The 23513-nt window shown below is 42.6% G+C and overlaps 2 protein-coding genes across 2 annotated transcripts; one reads left to right on the forward strand and one right to left on the reverse strand.

The window, feature by feature from the left end:
• Window positions 1–866: 866 nt before the first annotated feature.
• atp10b (ATPase phospholipid transporting 10B) lies at window positions 867–17810 on the forward strand. The gene is made up of 21 exons (XM_070963012.1): window positions 867–1382; window positions 4005–4209; window positions 4588–4673; window positions 4961–5067; window positions 5739–5870; window positions 6103–6230; window positions 6402–6654; window positions 7287–7480; window positions 8865–9041; window positions 9762–10305; window positions 10442–10542; window positions 10628–10754; window positions 10849–11033; window positions 12790–13057; window positions 13924–14000; window positions 14083–14208; window positions 14290–14490; window positions 14627–14707; window positions 14821–14925; window positions 15091–15278; window positions 17029–17810. Exons 1-21 carry the CDS (start codon window positions 973–975, stop codon window positions 17279–17281), a joined length of 3948 nt encoding a protein of 1315 aa, XP_070819113.1. The 5' UTR covers window positions 867–972; the 3' UTR covers window positions 17282–17810.
• Window positions 17811–19936: 2126 nt separating this feature from the next.
• Window positions 19937–23513, reverse strand: fbxl3l (F-box and leucine-rich repeat protein 3, like). The gene is made up of 5 exons (XM_070962696.1): window positions 23391–23513; window positions 21883–22243; window positions 21474–21596; window positions 21007–21178; window positions 19937–20617 (listed from the first exon to the last, which is right to left on the reverse strand). Exons 2-5 carry the CDS (start codon window positions 22240–22242, stop codon window positions 19974–19976), a joined length of 1299 nt encoding a protein of 432 aa, XP_070818797.1. The 5' UTR covers window position 22243; window positions 23391–23513; the 3' UTR covers window positions 19937–19973.

Consider the following 23513-nt stretch of genomic DNA (forward strand, 5'->3'; position numbering starts at 1 on the left):
GCATCCTACACGCATGCCATCTGTGCAAGGAGCTGCTTTGTTGTAGTCCTTCATACGTAATAGTCTCATACATACATGTAAGTAGATTCACCTAATTCTGTATAATCAACATGATTCAATACAAGCTTCTGCTCTGCTTGAGTGTTTGGGATAGAAATCTTTCAAGCCCAGCTTTCAGGCCTCCGTAGCTGACCTGTGACCTCTCAGTGGATGAGGGGAAAGTGAGCAGACCATTACATGTGCCAGTACAGAATCATGCTAATTACTATCTTACATTTTATTAAGAACAGCAAAGAGGCTGTCAGTGTCTAAGCATTGTGGACTGTATTCTCCATTTGTATACTCCTGAATGGGGTGTGTAGGTTCCCTCTGCTGTGTTCATTCACACGCTGCAGACTCTTCATATACTGTATGTTTGCCCCGAGCAGTCGTTGCACTCTGCTTGATGTTGTGTTGTCAGTTCAAATCTTCTTATGACCCACTGCACCAACTTTCTGCTCTGCAAATATTAGATTGTCAGCTCATTTGAGGGGTTTGTCTTAATGCATTAGTTTGTTTTTGTAAATTTTTGTAAAAAGAGTTTTATTTTCAAGCACAATATCAATATGTAAAGTATGCATTAATGAAGGTCTGCAGGAAACATGCCGCTGGTTGAAGGATTCTGCTGAAATGAGATTATTGGCAGCAAATTAAAACCAGCTGAGTCACTGCAGCAATCACACCTAAATTTCTGCCACTGTATTTCTCCACTCTCCAGTGCAAGGAATGAGAACACACCTGTCAATGCAAGGGGCGGACTCAGAGGAAGACTGGGTGTGCTGTCACTTGTTTTAGGCCCCACACACGCTCACACACCTTCAAGCAGAGGATGTCCCAGAGGAGACTCTCTTTAACTCATCAGAGCTGTAAGTATTGAGGGGATGGGAAGGAAAAGTTGGTGACAAGAGGAAAAGAAAAACAGACAGAGCAGCCATGACGTGGAGAAGCCCCCTGGCTCTGGTGAGGGAGGCTCTGAGCGCTCAGAGGGCACGGGAGAAGGACCTCCGCAACTTGGTGTCCAATCTGCCGTATGAGGGCGTGGAGAAGGGGAAACAACCCAACCGCTACTTCCCTGGCAATGCCATCAAGACCACCAAATACACCCTCCTCCTCTTCATCCCCATGAACCTCTTTGAGCAGTTTCACCGTTTGGCCAACATCTACTTTGTGGGCCTGGCTATTCTGAACTTTGTCCCTGTGGTGAATGCCTTCCAGCCCGAGGTAGCTCTTATCCCCATCTGCGTTATCCTGTCTCTGACGGCCCTGAAGGACGCCTGGGAGGACTTCAGGAGGTACCAGTCGGACAGGAAGCTAAACAACACGCCATGCTTCATCTACAGCAGGTAAATGACTCAAAGACAATCATGCTCTGAATGCAGACACAGGACAGTTCATGCATGATGTGGCAAGTGGAAACACTCATGGTGCATTAGCATCACTTCCACATCTGTGTTTATCATTCTTATCAAACAGCATGTCGCTGTCTCTGTGTGTGTGTGTGTGTGTGTGTGTGTGTGTGTGTGTGTGTGTGTGTGTGTGTGTGTGTGTGTGTGTGTGTGTGTGTGTGTGTGTGTGTTGTACCTCCTCTGCGTTTCAGCACCCCGTGAGAATTTTTGATTTAGAAATAGAAAATGTGTGGGAGATTATTCCTTTTTTGAAGAGCCTCACAACAATATCTCTCACCATCGCATTGTGCACACTTGATGAAATCCTCATCTGGGTATTGCGTCAGCAAAGACAGTAAGGTTAGCGGTTATCTATTTTTAAATTACTGATGAAACATGAATAATTCACAAAGGAGGATAAACACTGTCATTTTCAACCCTTTCACTGCTGTGATTGTGAGTAGGGGGTGGAGGAGGGGGAGGGGATGTGGATTTCCTCTGGATGTGATGCGAGACTGGAGGCACCTCTAGTGATGAATCCTCACAGATTCAACCTCTGGAAGGGTTTTTTTTTCCCACTAACCAGCAGTTGCTTGTTTTCAAATTTCACAAGAAGAAGAAGAAGAAGAAGAAGAAGTGCAGCCTCAGCTGGCGGAAAGCCTGCATCATGTGTGCGTCTGTGTTTGTACGCGTATGTGTGGTGATAGGGTCCAGGTGGCCTAAGTGCAGACTCCAGATGCAGCATTTCGGACACTTCTGAGAACACACCGGTCCCTCTGGGCCTGTTAGCAGACACTAGTCGTCTCTGCCTCATGCAATCAGATAAACAACAGATGAATCATGGCGAGCGGGTTCTTGTGGGTCTCTCATGGCTCGCTGGGTGGGGATGCTGAAGCTCCATTTTGGGCTTGTAAAGATTAGAACAGCATCGATTGCCTGGGATTTCTTTCAAGTATACAAATCTTTCCAGAAGAAGCTCAAGAATAAATTTTCGGCTCCCACAGACTTCCTCTTTTTCTCTATCTAGGTGAGCTGCCATTCATCCTTGCAGTGAGTGCATGTAAGGACCCACATGGAATGCAGTCAGATGAGAGGGATTTAACATTAATTCATGACAGCTTTCAAGAAGCACGCCTTTATTTTCCATCACCCTTCACCCACCTGTTGTTTTCACTTTGGTGTGAAATGTGTGTCTGAGTCTGCCTTGTCTTCGGGGTCATCTTAACTGTCTCATCTCAATTCACCTGCACTCAGACGTACCATACATGAAACACAACAGCCATTAATCATGCTGATTGAAGAAACGCCAAGCTCGTGTTATTATACCATTTAACGCGTCTGGTTTTATTGTCACTGAAACCAGTCACCACGCCTCATCGGCTGTTCCTGTCTGTTGTTTTAAGAGTTTGTTTCATCCATATGTAGTATGAGTGTGATTCATATCACGCCTACTGTCAAACTAAAGGTTATCTGCTGTCATTTTCTTTCAGAATGGTTAGCTTAGCATAAAGACAGAAAATAGGGGAAACAGCTAGCCATCCAACAAAATTACCGTTCATGGGAAAGAAAATGTCCAGCACCTCAACCTCATGTAATGTTAGAACTCAGTTTTTGTGTTGATTAAGATTTATTAATGTGGATTTTGCTACCATTTGACAGAACAAGCCTATCTTTTTCTCATTTCCAGTCAAACCTCTGACTTTAGGTTCATGTTGACTGTACAGGCATGAGAGTGCTAAAATTCATTTTGTATCTCTTAGGCAAGAAACCAAATCCGCATTTCCAAAAATGTTGTTGAACCATTTTTTCACAACAGCGTGGAAGCACTGACATACTTTTTAAAATCTTCAGGTCATGACTTGGATGCAATATCCTCCAAGCAATGTGAGAACACACAACACAACTTTGAGAAATTGACCTCCCATAACTGGAACACTCATTAGGCAGCCTGACGCAGACATAGAGAACGCGTACGTGAAGCTTGCCTGACAGGGGACAATGTTTACACAATGTGTTAAGTATAATCTAAATAGAACATCCTAAAAATACATGATCCCCCCCCTCCTGGCTTTGTTTTGGGTGAGGTGTGGTGTTAAGTGGCAGCCACCCGATCAGGTCCTACATGCAGGGCAGCATACCTGCAGCTCTTTGTCATTGGTGGTTAGCCAGCTTGACATGCAGGTTAAAACCATAAAGCATGCGGCTCTCTGGGAAGCCTCATACCCAAGGAACAGCCTCAGCTCGTACAGTGTGACTTCCTCTAAACCTCTCCTCTAAAAGTTTCCTTATTGTAAAACACACAACACACATCTGGGCTGCTCTCCAAAAACAACAGCATTGATCTTTCATTTGGTGGTGTTGTTTATTCCCTAACTTAAGCAGCTGCCGTGATTTTTTTTACCCATAAGGAGTGATTCAATACTTCATTTGATTGCATAAACATCGACAAAATATGACCACTATACCAATATTGCGATTAATAAATGTGCCATAAATCAATAGAAAAGCCAGCCGGGGACTTGTGTCTCTTTATGAAAACCATGTGTAATGACTGTTGGTATCTAACCTGTCTGATTTCAGGAAAGAGAAACAGTTTGTGGAGAGGCGCTGGAAGGATGTGCGAGTGGGAGATTTTATGAAGGTGGTCTGCAATGAGATCGTCCCTGCAGACCTCCTGCTCCTGCACACGACGGACCCCAATGGTGTGTGTCACATAGAGACGGCCAACCTGGACGGAGAGACCAACCTGAAGCAGAGGAGGGCGATGTCTGGCCTCTGCATCTCGGTGAGGAATACGCTACCTACTGCTTCTGGGTTTCATTTCTCTCCTGCGTTTATACTTCGTCTACGTCTTCCTCCTCCTGTGCTGCCTCACTGTCCTCCTTCTCCTTGACAGTGACATTGAGCACACATCAAAAGAACAACTGTGACATCTCTTGACAGTACTTACTGGAAGTCTGCTGTTGTTAGGATATGTAATTATAATGCATTGAAGTCAGTAATGACAGGCAGAAAACACATACCTGTTGGATTACATTCTGTAGCCTAAATGCGTATTTTGGGAGTGCAGTTGTCTTTCATGCATGTAATAATGGAGGTTAAGCTACATTTAAAAAGTTTCCATTCATACTGTAGTGACATGATACCTCCTCTCATTTCCCAGGATCCTGAGTTTGAACCTGAGAGCTTCAACAGCCTCGTGGTGTGTGAAAGACCCAACAACAATCTGAATCATTTCAAGTGTTATGTGTGAGTATCAAACGCACAGATCACATGGACAGTTTCTTTGAGCCTCTCAGAGCAGCCGAGCAAAACTAATTCCAACCCACTTTCTGATGCCACCAGAGGCGTTATTGGGGCTGTAATAGACTATAATCGATTTCCTCAGGCACCACAGCTCTTACTGCTGGTCTACCCATGCTGTCCAGCTATGGTCATAAAGCAGCAGAATTGCTAATGGGGAATGTATGAGCAGTAATGAATATCTAACAAGATCTGACAGTACAAAGGAGGTTTCTCGCTTTCTCCTGCCACAGAGAGAAACCTGATAAGGAGAAGGTGGGCGCTGGGATCGAGAGTCTGCTGCTGCGAGGCTGCACAGTGAGAAACACGGACCACGCTGTTGGCTTTGTGGTGTATGCAGGTATATGCTCTATTTGCTCAGCTGCTTCACTGTTTTGACCTTAAGCTCTTAGTGCTTTTGTTGTCCAGGGCCATAGCCAGGACTGTAAAAATGGCTCTGAGTCCAAATTGAGACAAAAATGTCAGTATTTTTGCATGTTTAATCAAATAATTGTTCTGTTTCACTTTATGTGTATTTGTATACCTACATTATGAACTGCTGCCACATGTGTAATTATGGTGAACAGCACTACATTCCTTTATTTTTAATGTGATTTTTTGTTTTTTATATTTTATATGGACAAATTAAAGCTTTGAATATAATCAAATACATGTAAATTAAATACAGTGAGACACCATCTGGGATCCGTGAATGTCTGTACAACATTTTGTGTAGATGTTGAGATATTTCACACGATAGCCTGTTGGTGTTGTTAGAGGGAAAGTCAGATGACCATCATAGTCAGTGGGATTCAACCTCTGGGGATCACAAATATCTGTACAGAATTTCATGGTAATTCATCAAGTAAAACTTAACTTAAAACACGTTTATAATGTGTGTATGTGCTACGGCCTTCTTTTTGTCCTTGCATTCACTGAAGCACATGTTTTAAGATTTTAAGAAACTTGTTCGCTGACCATATGGACTGTCTGTTGGTAACTGACTCAACACATTCTCATCCCATCTTCAAGGCCATGAAACCAAGTCCATGCTCAACAACAATGGACCGAGATACAAGCGCAGCAAACTAGAGCGGAAGCTGAACACAGACGTCATCTTCTGCGTCATTCTCCTCTTCGCCATGTGTCTCGTCGGAGCAGTAGGTCAGTGATGAATTACGTAACTTAACTATAAAATCACAGCATAGACTGACTCATGATTAATGCTTTTACATTTATGAGGCGACGTTTAATTTCCAATAAAAAAAATTTGGCCACAGGCCCAAACACATACCAGAAGAAGAGAGAGGAGACAGCGGAAGGTGTGGTGCCAAAAATAGCTTTCCTCCCTGCGCGACAGTCAGTGTGATTAATGCCCCTGTCCCCACACATGCAGGTCACTTCTTATGGCTGCAGGCGCTGCCTGGTGTGCCCCCTTACCTGGTCCCAGACAGCACCGGTCACCTGGACAGTCCCAGTCTGTCTGGCTTCTACATGTTCTTCACCATGATCATCCTGCTGCAGGTGGAGGAGTCTGACTGTGCATGAAAGAGAGCATTTATTGTGTCTTTCTTAATATCCTAAAATCATCAAATCATCAACCACCTCTTGTCCATCACTTCCATGTCTTTCTTGTCTTTCTTGCTCTCTTCTGTCTCTCTTCTCTTTGTTCCTGTTTTCTCTCCCCTCCTTCAGATCCTGATTCCCATCGCCCTCTACGTGTCCATCGAGTTGGTGAAGATTGGGCAGATCTTCTTCATCACTAATGACATCGATCTGTACGATGAGGAGACGGACAGTCGTATGCAGTGTAAGGCCCTGAACATCACGGAGGACCTGGGTCAGATTGAATACATCTTCTCAGACAAGACTGGCACCCTCACAGAGAACAAGATGGTGTTTCGCAGATGCTCCATCATGGGCACTGAGTACCCACACAAAGAGAATGGTAATCCTTCACATTGTGTATTTCTATTTAATCAAAATGAGCAGCACATTTTACTGCGTTTCACAGTTAGCCTCATATGTATTTAATAACACTTGAGAAAGCACGTCAGTCCCCCTTCAGCCGGCTTCAGAGCAAATTAGTTCTTGGAACAAGTTTGTGTCTGTTTGATGGTTTATCACTTCAAATTCTTCAGTTCATCGCTGGATATGCCTGGGAAACTTTACTATTACGGAACTACATGTATGCTGACACACAGCACTTTGCAAGAGATATTAGCATACTACTGACATACCAACACTGGCATGTTAGCTGGAAGCATGTTACTGTCATCAGATGGAAGTGAACATGTTAATGTAAGCATGCAGCATGATGTCTTACATTTAGGTCACAGTAAAGTTGATATTACTAAGCTAACAACAAGGCCTCTCCCCCAGCAAAACTATATGTTTTCTATCCTGTAACAGTCAAAGAATAGTTACATCACCTAGGGTCTTACAGGACCGCTCACCTGTCTGTAGCCTTTCTCAGATGATATGTTTTGATTCTACTCTGTGTGTGAAACAGTTCAATATATAGTACATGTAATATACATCACATAGTCTAGATATCAATATGGTTTTTGGGATTTGCAGCCATCCGCCTAGCTGTCCTTGAAGAACCAGAGTCAGAGGAGGACGTCATCTACAACCAGCCGCCACGACCCCAAAATACTGGATGGTCCCTGGACACTGAGGACAACAACCTTGAGGACACGCAACATCGCAGCCGGCCCAAGAGCAAGGTCACAGGAAATGCCCAGAGCGATGTGGCCTTCAGCAGTCCGCTGGTAAGATGGTCGCTCAGGCAGGGAGAAAAGGCAGATATTTAATTCAGAGTCAGGTGGGGTTGTGGGTTTTGCCTGTCTTGGTATTATAATGCGGTCGAGGCAGGGTCACAGGAAGCCACCTTGGGGAAAATGGTCATCGGTGTTTCAGTTCTTACTCATGCAGGAGGTGAAGTCAGGTAGTTCCCTGAAGGCCACCTGGAGAGATCCACAAATTAGACTCATACTTCTTGATTAACAAGTGTCCTTGCAGTCATAATAAATGTCCCAAAATCAAACATGGCTGCATTTCTACAGTGTGAACTGTCCTGCAACCAAACCCAGATGGGACGGCTATTAAGACATCGTGTCTTACCACTACTAACGTAAAGAGAAATGAATGATAATGTCCTTAGTGAGTTTCTGATGATGTTAGCCATAAAAACATTTATAAAAATGTATTTATCAGTATGGAAATGTAAGCTTTATCTATCCACTCATTTATGACACTAGTTATCTTGTTCTTGCTTGCTTCTATTACAGGGCTGACGAGATTATTATGATAAAAATGATAGCAATAATTTGGCATATTCAGCTCTTGTCATTATTGTATGAGTGAACAAAATGGATCTAATTCTGATTTTATCGGAGCGAATGGAATCTTTCCATTATATTTGTTGTCTAATTGGTTATATGTCGTGTATGTTTCTAAGATTGAGAAATTTGATCTTTTGGTCCACGACAGCATTCATAAAAGGATGTCCTTTTTTAAAATATGTTCCATGTCTACAGACACACTCAGAAGACCTCAAAATGACATTTGTTTACCCAAATCTCCTCCATCCTTGTGTCAAAAGGCCTCATGGTCCCAGTCCCTGATGCAGATGGCCGAGCTGCTAGGTGTCAGTGATGAGCACATCCATTTTGGCTCAGTGTTGCCCCTGTGTCTGTGACGGGACATATGGTCATGCTGGGCGTCACTTGGCGCAGACCACGGATGTCACAGAAACTGTAAACGTGCACTATAGATTAGTCATAGTCGTCTTGATGTACAGTAGTGTCTATTTTTGTCCACGTGGCAAAGAGCAGAGTCCTGGAGATACAGGCTGAGACAGAGAAAGTCTTGTGTTTGTTCCAGCAAGGCGGCACAGAGGACATCCTTGTCTTTCCTCATGCTGTGTCTCTAACAGAGCAGAATATTTGTATGAATGGAAACTTGCTCCTTACCTTTTGTACTTCCTGTCCTCTCTCCCCGCACACGGGCAAAGAAAATTGGATGAAAAGGTTAAAAGCTAAAAACTTTTTTCCAGCCCTGCCATTTCAAATCAGTCAAAGCCGGGAGTAAGCAAGAAACAGTTTATCAAAATGAGCTTTTAATTAAAAAACTGATTAACTTTTACTCCAACAGGAAACTGAGGTGATTCCAGACAGGAAGCTGCTTCAGCAGATTAGCAGGGCAGAGAGCAGCAGCAGCAGCGGCGGCGGCGGCGGCAGCCGGAAGACAGATCCTTACCTGGACTTTTTTCTGGCTCTCGCCATTTGCAACACGGTGGTGGTTTCCATGGCAACAGCTCAGAGACAGAGGGTGAGTGCTCCGTTTGCTGCGAGTGTGGATGAGAGATGGAGGCCACTGTCAGGAGAGGAAAGATGCGCGCTGGATTTGTTCTCTTAAAACTCCCAGTGTGCAAACTTAAAGAGAAACTGGCCAACTTTTGATCTAGAAAACATTGTGCAGAATCTATTGATTATCTTATCCATTATTCTCTGATTTCTACACATCTATAAACCCAGTGTCCAGTTATTTGGCTGCAATACTGCCGCAACATCTCTATAATTTAATCAGTGACATAAACAACAATAGAATTCCCCTTATTAACCTCAAAATTTTTGCTTAATTTCAAAGGTTTTCTTCAATTGTTTAGCTTTAAGTTCCTGTGCTTGCATCAGTGGTCAGTGCTAATTTTCTTTCATCTTTAAAGCCCCAGTTGTAAAGATTCTGAGTCCTCTCTAAATTAGCCACATAGTAAAGGGAGATTTGCAGGGGCAGCCAGGGTTGCCTTTATTAATTTTAGTACTCGCTGCTCTTGACTGTGCTGTTCCGAGGTCTGGCAGATGGGAGAAATATGCGGGTTTTCCCTTGAGTTTGTAATTAAAGGCGAAAGCACAAAAAGAAACAGAGTGGAAATGGATGACAAGGTTTTCAGAGTTTTCTGTGTTCTCACCATATGGGTGTTTGGGCAAAATGTCGACATAAAAACATTATATCACAAGCAAATTTGTGTTGTCTTTGCTTCATTTTTTTCAGCTGAGTGGGTTGTCGCGGTCCCATCAGACAAGTAACCCACTGGATACTTTGTCCGACCTGACGAAAAAGTCTGGCTCTCTCTGCCGTATTTTCACCTCCTGGCAGCACAAGCCCAACAGAAATCGTACTGTCTCAGAGGATTCAGTGAAAGAGGAGGACCATTTTAACCCCCCTGTAAAAATGGAGGGGTCTGGAGGCAGCAGTGGGCTCCAAACATGTTCGCTGTACGCTCCAACCCAGTGCAACCAGCCTGCAACAGCCTCAAATAATCTGAGCTATGAGGCAGAGAGTCCAGATGAGGCAGCCCTGGTGTATGCAGCCAAGGCGTATGGCTTCACTCTGCTGGCGCGCACCCCTGACAGTGTGACGGTGAGGCTCCCATCTGGGGAGGACCTGGTGTTTGAGGTGCTGGACACCTTGACCTTCGACTCCACCAGGAAGAGAATGTCTATTTTGGTGCGACACCCAATCACCAAAGAGTATGTGCTGTACACTAAAGGTGCAGACTACACTATCATGGAGCTCCTTGGTACACCATACGCAGGTATGTGCAGGTGAAAGTGTATTTGGATACTCTTATTGCAGATTTATTTACATTTATAAGCCACTCGTGAGATACCGCTGGTCATCTGATCATTGAAAATGAAACTGTATGAACATGTCTGTCATATTATGCCCAGAACATCGCTGTGGGAATCAGAAGAAAATAGCAGCAGATACTCAGCATCACCTCGACTGCTATGCTAAAGATGGGCTGCGTACACTTTGCTTTGCAAAGAAGGTGCATCATCAGATATATTGATTTAGAGCATCATTTTCTTATAATAGATGAGCTCTGCTTCATCTTTCTTCTGCCTGTGCTGCAGGTTGTGAGTGTCAAGGCATATGAAAGCTGGTCAGTGAACAGACAGCGAGCTCTAGCTGCTATAGACAACAGAGAAGAGCTTGTTATGGACACTGCTGTGCAGCTAGAGACAAACCTCTCCCTGCTTGGTATTATCATTATTCACAAACACTTGAAAAACATAATGTATGATAAGCTCCATGTGTGAATCATGCCTGACTGTGGATATGTGTCCTCCTGCAGGGGCAACAGGCATTGAGGACCGTCTGCAGGAGGGTGTCCCAGACACCATCGTGGCACTGCGGGAGGCAGGGATCCAGGTGTGGGTGCTGACTGGTGACAAGCCAGAGACAGCTGTCAACATTGGCTATGCCTGCAGGCTACTGGAAGAGGAAGACCTGGTTATTAACATGAGCTGCAATAACAAGGTGAGGAGGCCGCTGCCAGCCTCACTGAAGGTTGGCTGTTTGACTCAGAGCTGCTTTCCTTCAGTGCTTATGCGAAACGATAAATGGTTGTACATCTCTGACTCATCTCTCAGACCGAAATTTGAATTTGTTTTGGCAAATTAAACCTGAGATGAAAATGTTGATGTACTTAGATGAGAATGAGATGAGTGAGATGAGAAGACTGACACCACTGTCAGGTCTGTCAAGTAAATATGTAGCTCGAGCCAGCATCCAGCTGGATCAGGTCGGCATTGAGACTGGAAACCAGAGGAAACAGCTAAACTGTCCGTGAGTAGCAACATCAGCCCACCAGCAGTTACCAGGCAATAAGAGAATCCAAGAATTTATTAGTCCAAGAAACCACATAACTCCCTCTTAAATGGCATATTAACATTTTTACACAAATTGTACAGACTTTACAGATGCAATACAATAAATGCAGGAGCTTTACAGGTGCTTGAAGGTGGAGTTTGTTACCTTTAGATAGAGCCAGGTTAGCTGTAACCAGTCGTTATGTGAGCCAACTAATTGGACACTGGCGGTATCTTCTCATCTGACTCTAATCTCTTGGTGATTTTTTATCTGTTTTAAGCCTCAGATGTGTTTAGGGGTAGTTCTCAAACAGTTTTGCAAGATTTTTGAAAACAATCTAAAAATCATGGAGTTAAAATGGGATGTTTCACGCACGGGGAAACAGATTAAGGCGAGGTGTAATTTAGATTTCACAGACCACATACAGCATGTTTCAGAGGGCAGCATTGAGTTTTTTTATGATCATTCAGGACAAGTCATGTGTTTTCCAGCAGCAAGATCAGCAGGTTTTTACCAATGAGCTTGTCTCCCTGCAATTTAAGTGGCCAAACCTTTTTGACCACTTTTACATTTCAACCAAAGGTCAAACCTTCACGTTTTCATCTGAGAGAGATAAGATGTCATGTGTGGGCCCTTCTTCTCTGAGGTCATTAAAGATCTGGTAGCTCAGGAATGAGCCCTCCATAACAACCTGACCACGTCTAATCACCCCCGGCCTCAAATAGAATGAAATTACCTGTCGGCTCCTGCGGATACATGGGGAGCTTTCTGGAACAAAGGGACTGCCGTGCTTGGCTCAAACGGGACTACCCATTGATGATGAATGCAGTGAGATAACCCCAATACAATATCTGCTGCTTTCATATCTAATTACCAGTCTAATATTCAACCCTCAGAGGAAATACCCCTTCGCTCATGATCCACAGTGGAGGCGTATTGGTAATGAATTATTTTTACCACTGTAACTCGATGACCACCTGAGGGATGCATTCCCACAGTCATCAGCCTACCACACCTAATGAAATTTGGCCAGCGTTAGATAGATGATAACAGGATGTGACCCAGTTTTTTTTCATCATGTCGGCTTCCCTTTTGGCTAAGAGGCTAGAGTTATTTACACACAACAGTGATGAGTCTGATGGGACCAGAGCCTCGAAATTGCTTACAGTCAGACATCATGAACATGACTCAACAGAGTAATGGTTCTTTCACCAGCACATATCATAATTTTACATTTGAAGAGCTGGAACCAGCATGTGTTTGCCATTTTTAATTGAAAAACGACTTAAAAACAATTTACCATAAAAATTGTTGCCCCTCTTCTTTTCTTTCTGCAACTTACTGTGTCAGCTGTACTTTGGAAAGCTTCGTAGAAATGATGTTGACAGTGTGATCAGCAAAATAAGCAGGTGTTGTTTTCCAGCTCACATGCACGTCCATCTTGGACTGCACACTGGAGGAGGTGAGGAGGTACAGCGAAGACCCTCGCAATGTGGACACGACCCAGGACATCTCTCTGGTGATCGACGGACGCACCCTCACCATGGTCCTGTCGTCGGACCTGCAGGCCCGCTTTGTGGAGCTGGCGAAGCACTGCCGCTCTGTGCTCTGCTGCAGAGTCACACCCTTACAGAAGAGCAGGGTGGTGAAGGTGGTCAGGGAGAAGCTCAAGGTCATGACCCTCGCTGTCGGTGAGGAGCTTTTGTTGAGCTATTCCTATAATTCCAATCTGACTTCTGATGTGAGAAGGAAATCAGGTGTTTTTGTAAGGCATCAATCTTAATTACCACACAGAATGATATTATATGAGATTATTAGATTAAGATTATAGAGGGCCCCTGAGAGGCCATGCTGAGTCATTTTATTCTGCACAACTTTATTTTCTATGCATATTTTTTTTGCATGATGTCAAAACACTTTGGGCCAAATTCCAGCAAAAAATGAATGAATTAATTGTGTGGGTGTTTGCAGATTGTAATTCTTGGATATAATAGGCGTTTTCCACAACAGACATTTTGACATGCTGCAGTTGGAAAAGCAGAGGTGTAAATGATAAGATTAAAAATGGCTGAATTCCATTTAGCTGCCTCAGTTTCAGGGTCCCGCTATGAGATGAAAGATGTAAAGAATCGTGTGGGAAATTAGGGTTTTGTGAGAGATTGCAAAAAGTGTTGCAAGCAAACAGAAAGGTTAATCTCGGTCATCTTGGAAATCTTTACCTTTAGTCATACAGGTTCTTTCAGGTTTTATAAGGTTCTTGATCTTATCCTGCTGTGAGTCACTGAACTTCCTGAGAAATTTATTACTGGACATTAGATCACATTTCACATTTATGTCCTCCTGAGACACCTACTTCCTTCACAAGGTTCTACAAGGACTTTTGGATGGAAATTTGTGGATGCGTGGTGTTCTATCACAATGACATTAGAGTTAGTTCAGGTCTCAGGGAATCGAAAAAAAGGAGGTTTTTTTTATATGGAGAAAGTGTATGAAATATTGGAAATCGAAGACATTTTCACCTGTAAATGTAATTAAACTTTCATTCACTTGGCTTTAGGTGATGGTGCAAATGATGTCAACATGATCCAAGCAGCTGATATCGGCATTGGGATATCTGGTCAGGAGGGCATGCAGGTCTGAACTGAGGTCTTTAGCATTCAAAATGTTGTTGTTTCTTCTGCTATTCCCCCTGCCTAAAACTCTTCATCGTCTGCAGGCTGTCATGGCGAGCGATTTCGCTATTTCTCACTTCAGATACCTAAAAAAACTTCTTTTGGTTCATGGACACTGGTGCTACACTCGACTGGCCAACATGATCATTTACTTCTTCTATAAGAATGTGGTGAGTCTCGTATCTGCTCTCTAAATGAACATATTACATGTATTTTCCATCTAATCATCTACAGTTTGATGTGTCTCCCAGGCCTACGTGAACCTGCTGTTCTGGTATCAGTTCTTCTGCGGCTTCTCAGGTACTGCCATGATCGACTACTGGCTGTTGATTTTCTTCAACCTCTTCTTCACCTCTGCACCGCCCATCATGTTTGGGATAATGGACAAAGACGTTTCTGCAGAGATGCTGCTGGGTGTTCCTGAACTATACAGGACCGGACAGGGCAAAGGGGTCAGTGACACTCCCGAACCACAGTGCAACTCTGTTAGCAGCTACATCCACAGAGTTGGGTCTTGAATAAAATGTGCAGATTATTTTAATTAGTTTGTGTATTTTTATGTATTTAAATGTGTGTGTGTTTGTCTAGGAATACAAGTTTACAACTTTCTGGCTTTCCATGCTCGATGCCTTCTATCAGAGTCTGGTGTGCTTCTTCATTCCATATTTTGTAAGACAAACACCTTTGATTACACATTGTGCAAAGTTGTATCTGTGCATCCTCTGACTTACCACTTACTTCACTGTTTTACTAATGCCTTCCTAAAATGTTTTCTCCCACAGGCTTACCAGGATTCAGACATTGATGTTTTTACCTTTGGGACTCCGTTGAACACAATTTCATTATTTACCATTCTGCTGCATCTGTCAATAGAGATCAAAGCCTGGGTGAGCGCTGAACTGATGGATATCTGTTTCTCCAGCACACATTCCAAAATAGTTGCGATGCTGTGTAAAACATAAATAAAGCAGAATGTGATGATCTGAATCCTTTTTGATTAACGTGGTTGTTATCAATATTTCTAATTGCTGCTGTCTGTATCTGTCTTGCAGACGGTGGTTCACTGGGTGATCATTATAGGCAGTGTGGTGCTGTACTTCATTGTGACGCTTGTCTACAGCGGCATCTGTGTCACCTGTAACCCTCCATCCAACCCGTACTGGATCCTTCAGAGCCAGATGGCCGACCCCATGTTCTACCTTATCTGCATCATCACTACTGTGGTGGCTCTGCTGCCCAGGTACCATCAGCATTATCCTCCCTGTCTCTGGAGGGGGAGAGTAATATAATGTGCACCTGTCATCGCTACAGAGCAGCTATTTCATGTACTTTATGTAATTCCACTGGAGACACACGTCTTGCTCTGTTACATGGCCTTACCTCTCATTTTACTCATTTTCTCTCTTCTTTAATCTCCTGTTTTATATACAGTTAAATTATTTTTAAAAAGAAAGAAGGTCAACAGTTTTGACATTGCCATCTGCAGAAACTCAAAACAGAAACAAATATATACTTGAAATTTTTTTCTATTACATATGTACTTTGGAACGCAAGAATTAAAGAGCAGAAATACAGCTGTGCTGATAATTTGCACATTAAATTAAATTAAATTAAAACTGTTTTTCCATCACCATCAAATGCCTCGTTGGCTCTTATGTAACTAGAGCTGCAATGAAGTATTTTACTCAATCCAAAGAAAAGATGGCCTTCACAATTTCCTAGAAACCAAGGTAACGTTTTCAGATGTGCTGTTTTTTGGTTTGACAAACCCAAAGATATTCAACTAACTATGACATCAAATAGAGAAAAGTATTCTTATTTCTCTTAAAGAAGACAGGTTTTTGAGAAGGTTATTCTAGTCCAGTGTTTCTCCTGGAGCGAAGGGGTCCTTATATGGTTAAGGGAATAAGAAACAGCAGCATTTTTTTGAGAAAATTACACTTTGTTTTTTATTCTAATTTACTTTCATTCCTCTAGACTTCTAAAAATCCTACAAATAGAGAAGGAAAAATCACCTCAACAGTGGAGAAAAAATATCTACATTTACTCAAATACAGTACTTTTCAAATACAACTTGAGGTACTTGTAGTTCAGTTGAATATTTCCATTTTCTACTTTTTATATTTCTGCTCCACTTCAGTTTTTTTACTGAAAAATATTGATCTGATAACTTTATTTACTAGCTATTTTCCAGATTCGGATCAATAGCACGACATATAATCATCGAATGAATTGATCTGCAGGAGGACATTCTCAAGCAATTCAGCAGAAAGCTGTAAAATACTTTAAATAAGCTCCACCTTTACCAGCTGCAACATTAGAGTGAAGTACACATGGATGCATCAATTACTATAAAACCTATCCAGTCTTACAAAATATATTATTCTGAAATGGGACATTCTGCATAATCAGTGCTTTAATTTTTAATACTTTAGGTATATTTTGATGCTAATATTTTTGTACTTTACTTAAAATTTTGAATACATGGTTTTTACTTGTAACAGAATATCTCCACACTGTGGTATCGCTATTTTAACTAAAAGATCTCAGTGTTTCTTCCAGCACTGCTCCGCACCTCCTCATAGATACCCTGTGATGGAAGATCACAAAGGGACATTGCCCATTTCTATGGGTCACAAGCCCAAAAGGTCATAGCCACTGTTCTAGTCCTCTTTCCACCCCTGTTTAAACCCAGTCAACCTCATAATCATATTGTTTATCTCTTATTTTGCGGTATCTATTTGACTTGCACAGATCATTAACTGCTTTGTAATTGTGAGGTTGTAATGGTGCATAGACCGTCAAGGCTGATTAGTAATTAAATATTGTTAATTGTGAGGTTCAGGAACGACTGCGGCACGGTTCGGTCTTCCTCCTGGTTGCTGATGCGTCTGAAACTGCTGATATTTAGAGGGAATGCTCTGATTTACATCAAAGGGCCGCATATTTTTCACTGGCCTACTTTCTCACCACCACACTTTCTCCCCCAGGTACATGTTTCACGTGCTGAGGAACTCTATCGCCCCCTCCCCGCTCGTGCAAGCCAGGCATCTGGACCGGATGGACCCTTACACGAGGAGCCAGTGGATCAAGGAGTGGAGAAGCTTCAGGGGCGGAGGGCAGGTCAAACGTTCCAGGCTGTCCACCCCACCCTCTCCCACCCTGGAGACGCCGACGGACATTTATCCTCAGTCTCCCTCTCATATCACACGGGATGAATTCACCCTGAATGTCATCTCTTAAAACTATCAGCAGTATCTACACGCATGAAAAAATAGAGACTTGTGGGAATTTGAGGGATTATTTATTCTGAAATTTGTAAATATTCTGAACTGGCTCATGAGTGAATGTATCCCAGTATGAGATGTTATGAGAGTTATGGTCGAACATAAATGCAATCAGGGAGAAATACTGTTCCTCTCTGACTTGTGACAAAGCATCGGTTGGAGTGATGAGTTCATTTTGTAATAAACTGCTTGACAAAAAGCATGTAGGGCCTCTCCTCCCTACTCTCCTCATAACAAGCTGCTATAGTGAACACATAAGCCTGTTACTTTCCTGATGGGTTTTCAGAGCACAGTGGTTACCCAATTAGTCATGCCACCCACCCCTTCAAAATGTGGCACTTTTCCAGAACAAAATGCTTAGCTAGTTTAATATATTCCTCTCACCTAGATACCCTAAGCAGTCACAATGCATCCTGTCATTGAGGCAAACACACGTGTGCAGTTTACAGATTTCTCTTTTAATTTGCCTGTATAAAAAAAACGGCAGGCTGGTCCTGCATTTTTTTACATCTGTAAAATTTGCTGTGGAAATACATGGAAGAACAATCACAATGCATTTCCCCTAAGTGTGTGTGTGTGTGTGTGTGTGTGTGTGTGTGTGTGTGTGTGTGTGTGTGTGTGTGTGTGTGTGTGTGTGTGTGTGTGTGTGTGAAATGTAAATTCAGAGGAATCAGAAGAAAACGCTTCTAAGCTACAAAGTCTGACGCTTTTTTTATGGAAATGGAGTGTGCACAAGCCGAATCCACTTGTAAAAAGGGCTGAGTTTTCATTGGCATACTTCATTCTACAGTAGCAGCTCTGCTTATATAAGGTCCTACCGCTTCCAGTTAGATCATTGCTGCTCTCTAGTGTTGTGAACAAAGAGCTGCAGAAAGGTCAAATGGGACAAAGTCACAAAAACAGACATTTTAACAGCCCAGACAGAGGCCTGATTGTACTATAGTCTCAAGAATGTGCAACATGCAAGTTAAGTAAAAAATATTTTTATTGAGAATAAATGCAGCAGAAGTAAAAGAAATAGCAGTTGCAATGAAGCAGACTTCCTCCAGACCTGAGCAAGCCTTTCATCGCTGCACAGACATGAAGGCCTTGTAAACATATGTGATAAATACTTGAATTGACAAATTAAGAAACACAAGGCAAATCTTTGTATCATGTGGTACAGTGTGGCACTGGATACTGTGCTTTAAACACTAAACTGTAGCCCATGTCTTCAATGCACCACAAAATGCATTTGCACATTAAAATATATGTATGTGTGTGTGTATTTGTGTATGTATACTGTACATATACACACATATACATATACATGCATATATACACATACATACATGCAGTATATACACACACACACACACATATGTTTGGCACAAGGGCCTCTATTTTGCACACTGTAATATAGGTGTGGAAACTTTCATCTTTTAGCCAGTGCTCCAATTTGAACAGGGATGATCATCTAAAATAAAAAATAAAGTCTGTCTGAAATAATAAAAAAGCTTAAAATAGCTGTTCAACTAATATCATAAAATAATACATATATTTTTTATTTCAAACCTTGCATATATCAGTTGAAAACCTGTGACAACAAGAACGTAACTATAGGTCTAGCCTGTTGTATTACATTTTATTGTTTGGTTGTATTCTGTTTTATTCTTGAGGATTACTGGACAAATTCAAATGATGGCAATAATAACAAACATTACATTGAGATACCTCCAGTGCAGCAAGAACAGAGTTTGATAGGTTAAAATAACTATTGTTGCATCAACTTAGATTTCAGACTATAAACATAGAACATAAGCTTTAAACGCTACTTTCAATGAATAATAATAACATAAAATACATAAATAAAATCAATTTCAGCAATGAAATAAAGCAAAAAGAAACCTGACAGAGGACAATCAGTATACATGACTTCCATGTCTAAAGCTAAGTTTGATATGTTATACCATTTAAAGCTTTTAAATTAAAAACAAAATTTTGAGATATTTTAATTGAAGTTCGACAATTTAAAGCCCCAAATTAAAATGCTGTAGTTTAGGATGAAATATTAAATGTATCGTGGGAAATGTAGGAAATCACTGACTCAGCAGGAGTAGATGGGCAAAAAATAAGGTAAAGAACAACATTTCACCTCAAAATAAGACCTGGTAAACAAAAAACACTGATGACAGTGTAAAAACAATTAAAAGTGGAATTTTCCCTGAAAAAGTAAACAAGAAAATCAAGATCCACATCCTTTACACACAATGGTTAAAATGTTACAGTGAATGACTGTAAATTCAGACTGAAAGAACTTACTACACTAAAACTCTCACATCACAACATCTATGCATGAAAGGTAGCCTGACTGCTCACAATGTTGCCAGACAGAAATCCACACGCCAATGCTTTTAGGTTTCATTTTCAGTATTAGTCAAAAAGCTTTAGGAATTAACTTCTAGTAAGCTGCCAAGAACACTGCTGACAGAGAATCTGTCTCTTGCCTTCTTGTTGACCAAACAGAACAAATCACACTGCAGTCTGACACTGAAGCTTCAGCTGAACACTAAAATGTGTAACTGTGGACACACAAAAGAGGATGCTTTCTCATGAAAGCATCATGAAGTCATGCACTTCATTAACCTCCATTCTGGCTTCATGCCAGCCTACCAGGTGGGCATCATATCAGGGAACCACATGCGGCCCAGGTGCTTGGACACCTCACTGTGGATCTGCTCCATGTTGTAGCTGCTGTCTGGGATCAACACCTCCTCCATGATTGACAGCTGAGTCAGCCTGCCCCCGCACATCTTTACGAACTCAACAAAGCCACTGCAGGTCACTTCGCACTCGCCGAGCCCGATGGCCGTCAAGTTTTTGCAGCGTTCGGCAATACGGATGAGCTCCTCATCCAGGGGCTCGAGGCCGTTGGCACACACCACCAACTCCACCAGCCGAGGGCAGTTCAGTCCGATGCGGCCAAGCATCTCTTTGCTGACCGTCCGGCCAAAGTACAGGTGGGTGACGGGAGTCTCCTCACGGAAGAAGGGCTCGAACTCTTCCCCGTAGAGGAAGAAGTACATGACGATGTTGACCTTGGGTGAGTGTCGGACTAAAGCCTCCCAGCTGCTTCTTTTGATAGTGTGAAAGTGTGTCTGGCCAGGATTTTCGCTCACCACGTCAATGCGCAGGTGCTCCAAGTGGACATGTTTTTCAGAGGACAGGGCAAGCAGGAGCTCGTCACTCAGGAGATGGTAGTTCAACGCCAGCTCCCTGAGACCATGGCACTGGTCTGCAACACACAGGATACCTGAAGACAGGAAGAGAAGTCAGAACATCTGAAAGGGAACAGATCCTGTAATCACATTGGTTGTCCTTTCACCTTGATGCAGCGCCATCATCAAGCCCAAGGTTAAAAATGTCAAGCGCTTTGGTTTACGATCAAATATCTGGATATAATGACATTCAGGTACTAGCAAATGTCAGCATGCTAACACCCTAAACTAAGACAGTGAACATGATAAACATCATACCCTCTAAGCATCAGCGTGACGATATTACAAGCATGTTAGCATGCTGATGTTGAATTTACAACAGTGACCATTTAGTTAGCATTCTCCTTTTCTCTCTCTTCTAGTTTCTCATCCACTTTTTACTGAGCTCACTGATGAAAGCAGTCTTTTAAAAGAGTGTAGTGACCTGCTGGGGAGACATGAGGACAGCTGCTCATCTTCAGCAGCTTGAGGGTGTCACTGTTGTTGGCAACCAGCACCTTCAGGGACGGGTCGTCCACTGGCGTATCATCAATCTTGATCGAGGATAGGGACTTGGAGTTGACAAACACCACTGTCAGTGCAGACACGAAGTGGGCCTGAGGAGGGACAAACAATGCTGATTCAACCTGAACGAATAAAAATGTTACAAGACAATTTATTTTCAACAAACAAATGTGCTGAATTGTTGCAAAAAGCGCAGAAATTACATATATTTTCACCAATGTAAAATTGGGGTACAGCAAGTCAATATGAGGGATGAAGGAGGTGATTACAGTCTTCAGTTTGACGTGTAAATGGCACACATGATGTGACTGATGCAGACCTTTGCCTCAAATAAGACAGAGAGTGAAAGTGTTGAGATGTGCATATGAAGCACAGGCAGCCTCTTACCTGAGACACGTCCATGAAGCTGGGCCGTGCTGTGGAAATCAGCCCCAGGGTCTTAATGGTACAGTTCACCAGCTGGGAGAGAATGTCACAGGCCGCCTCTGCAGATTCTGTGCAGCTGTCCACCTGATTTGCCAGCAGTGATTCACCATTTAGGTTTAAAAAAAATGAAGACACAAAAATGAGGAATGGAAAGATGGAGGTCTAAGAATAATCACAGCCTTAATGTGTTAAGATCACTAATGCTAAGACAGCTGATGCGTCACAAACAGTTGTGCAGCAGATGGTTTGGATTAAGGAGCGCACATATTGTTTTTAAGACAGCTGGGTTGTGAGAATGGAAGAGGAGGAGGAGGAGGAGGAGGAGGAGGTGAAAGAGGAGAAACAGGCAACAGCAGGGGAAGGCTCTTACCTTGAAGCTGACGTACTGCAAGTGCTGGGCGTGCTTCTTGATGATCTGCTGAATGAGGTCAGGGTGAGTGGAGCGCAGGTAAGACGTAGCCGGCTGATTGAGCTCAAACTCAAATCTCCTCCACAAGTCAGGGGTGTGAAAGACGTCATTCCAGCATCGGCACACAGAGGAGGCCCTGGCACGGTCTACGAGGGACAGATGCTGGAAGATCTGCAGGACGATGTGGTGGGGCAGGTTACCCCAGTCCTGCAGTGGAGTCAGGGCGAAGCTGGACGAACCCCGCTTCTGCCTCTTAGCCCTCTCCTCGTGGGAGGGGAAGGTCTGGCACTTTGATTTGAGACCCGTCCTTCCTCGTTTCATTCTGAAACAAATCAGAAAGCAATGTGGGACCATGACATTAGGAATTGTTTATAGATTTAAGGCAAATCGTAAAATTGAAACTGCCCCTTTTATCACACAATTAAGACTAACAGTAATTTCAGTGAAAATGCAGAGTGCTGCTCCTGTTCTTCCGCTGTTTACTGAATTAAAAAACCATCACTCCTTTGCAGAAACGTGTTATATTATCTCTTCAATTGATTGCATTGCTTTTTCACTGTGTGCACTGCGTCACAATGGAGCCCATTGTTTATGTGCTTCTACAACATAATCTATAATCTTAAAAATATTCCAAAGAGTCCTCTTCAAAGTAAAACTTACTTTTTCCCAGCTTAAAACTTGCCACTGCTGATGAAACCCGTACTTAAGTATCTATAAGTAGTAGTAGTAGTAGTAGTAGTAGTAAGTAGTCGAATACTAAATCAAGCTGAATTAAACTGGATATTGAAGGCAAACTCACCTCAAAACATCTGTTAAAAACAAAATGAACAGTGATGCTGAAGCCTTTTCCCCATGATCTTCCCTCCTTTCTGTGGAAGCAATCTTTCCCTCAGTGTGTGCTGATATAATACAAATGCATGAACCACCAGCATCAAACCTCTACCTCATCAACTCTGTCATCCACTCAGCAATCATTTTCATAACTGAGGACTCTCTCTAATTTAAGAGTCGTCATTGGCTCCAGCTCATCTTTGAAAGTATGATCTTATGGATCTCCACTTTTCACTAAACAAACCTGTTAATGGCGGCAGCGGCAGCCTCCACCAGTAAATATTGAGCTTAATCTCCTGACAGATATGTTGGTCCAGCATACAAATAATAATTTACAACATATTTTGAAGCTTGATACTCTGCTGACTTTCAGCCACAACACTTTACAAGCAGGATTAATATTAACTGCGCTGTAGGCTACTTCTATTAAAATACTTTCTATAGCCCTTCATTAGAACTTTCATTTACATTTCTAATGTGTGTTCATATGAAGGAAAGCTCATCATGCTGCAGGTTGAATTGAACTGAGTTGAAGTGAACAGAAAAACACCACCTGTGGCGCCAGGTAAACATGTTTACAGAAACCTGGACGCTTTGAGAGAGCACAATACAAACGGCAATAAAAACACGTTACTTACATGAAAGGTTCAACACCAACACTTTGCTCTGGGTTCTGTGCTCTGCCGGTGGAGTAGACAGCGTTCACTCGGAGCCATGGCTGGAGATGACTGGAGGAGACGCGCTGCTGGCTGCTTCTGACA

This window comes from Chaetodon trifascialis, chromosome 5 (assembly GCF_039877785.1).
Source record: "Chaetodon trifascialis isolate fChaTrf1 chromosome 5, fChaTrf1.hap1, whole genome shotgun sequence".
Classification (NCBI taxonomy): Eukaryota; Metazoa; Chordata; class Actinopteri; order Chaetodontiformes; family Chaetodontidae; genus Chaetodon; species Chaetodon trifascialis.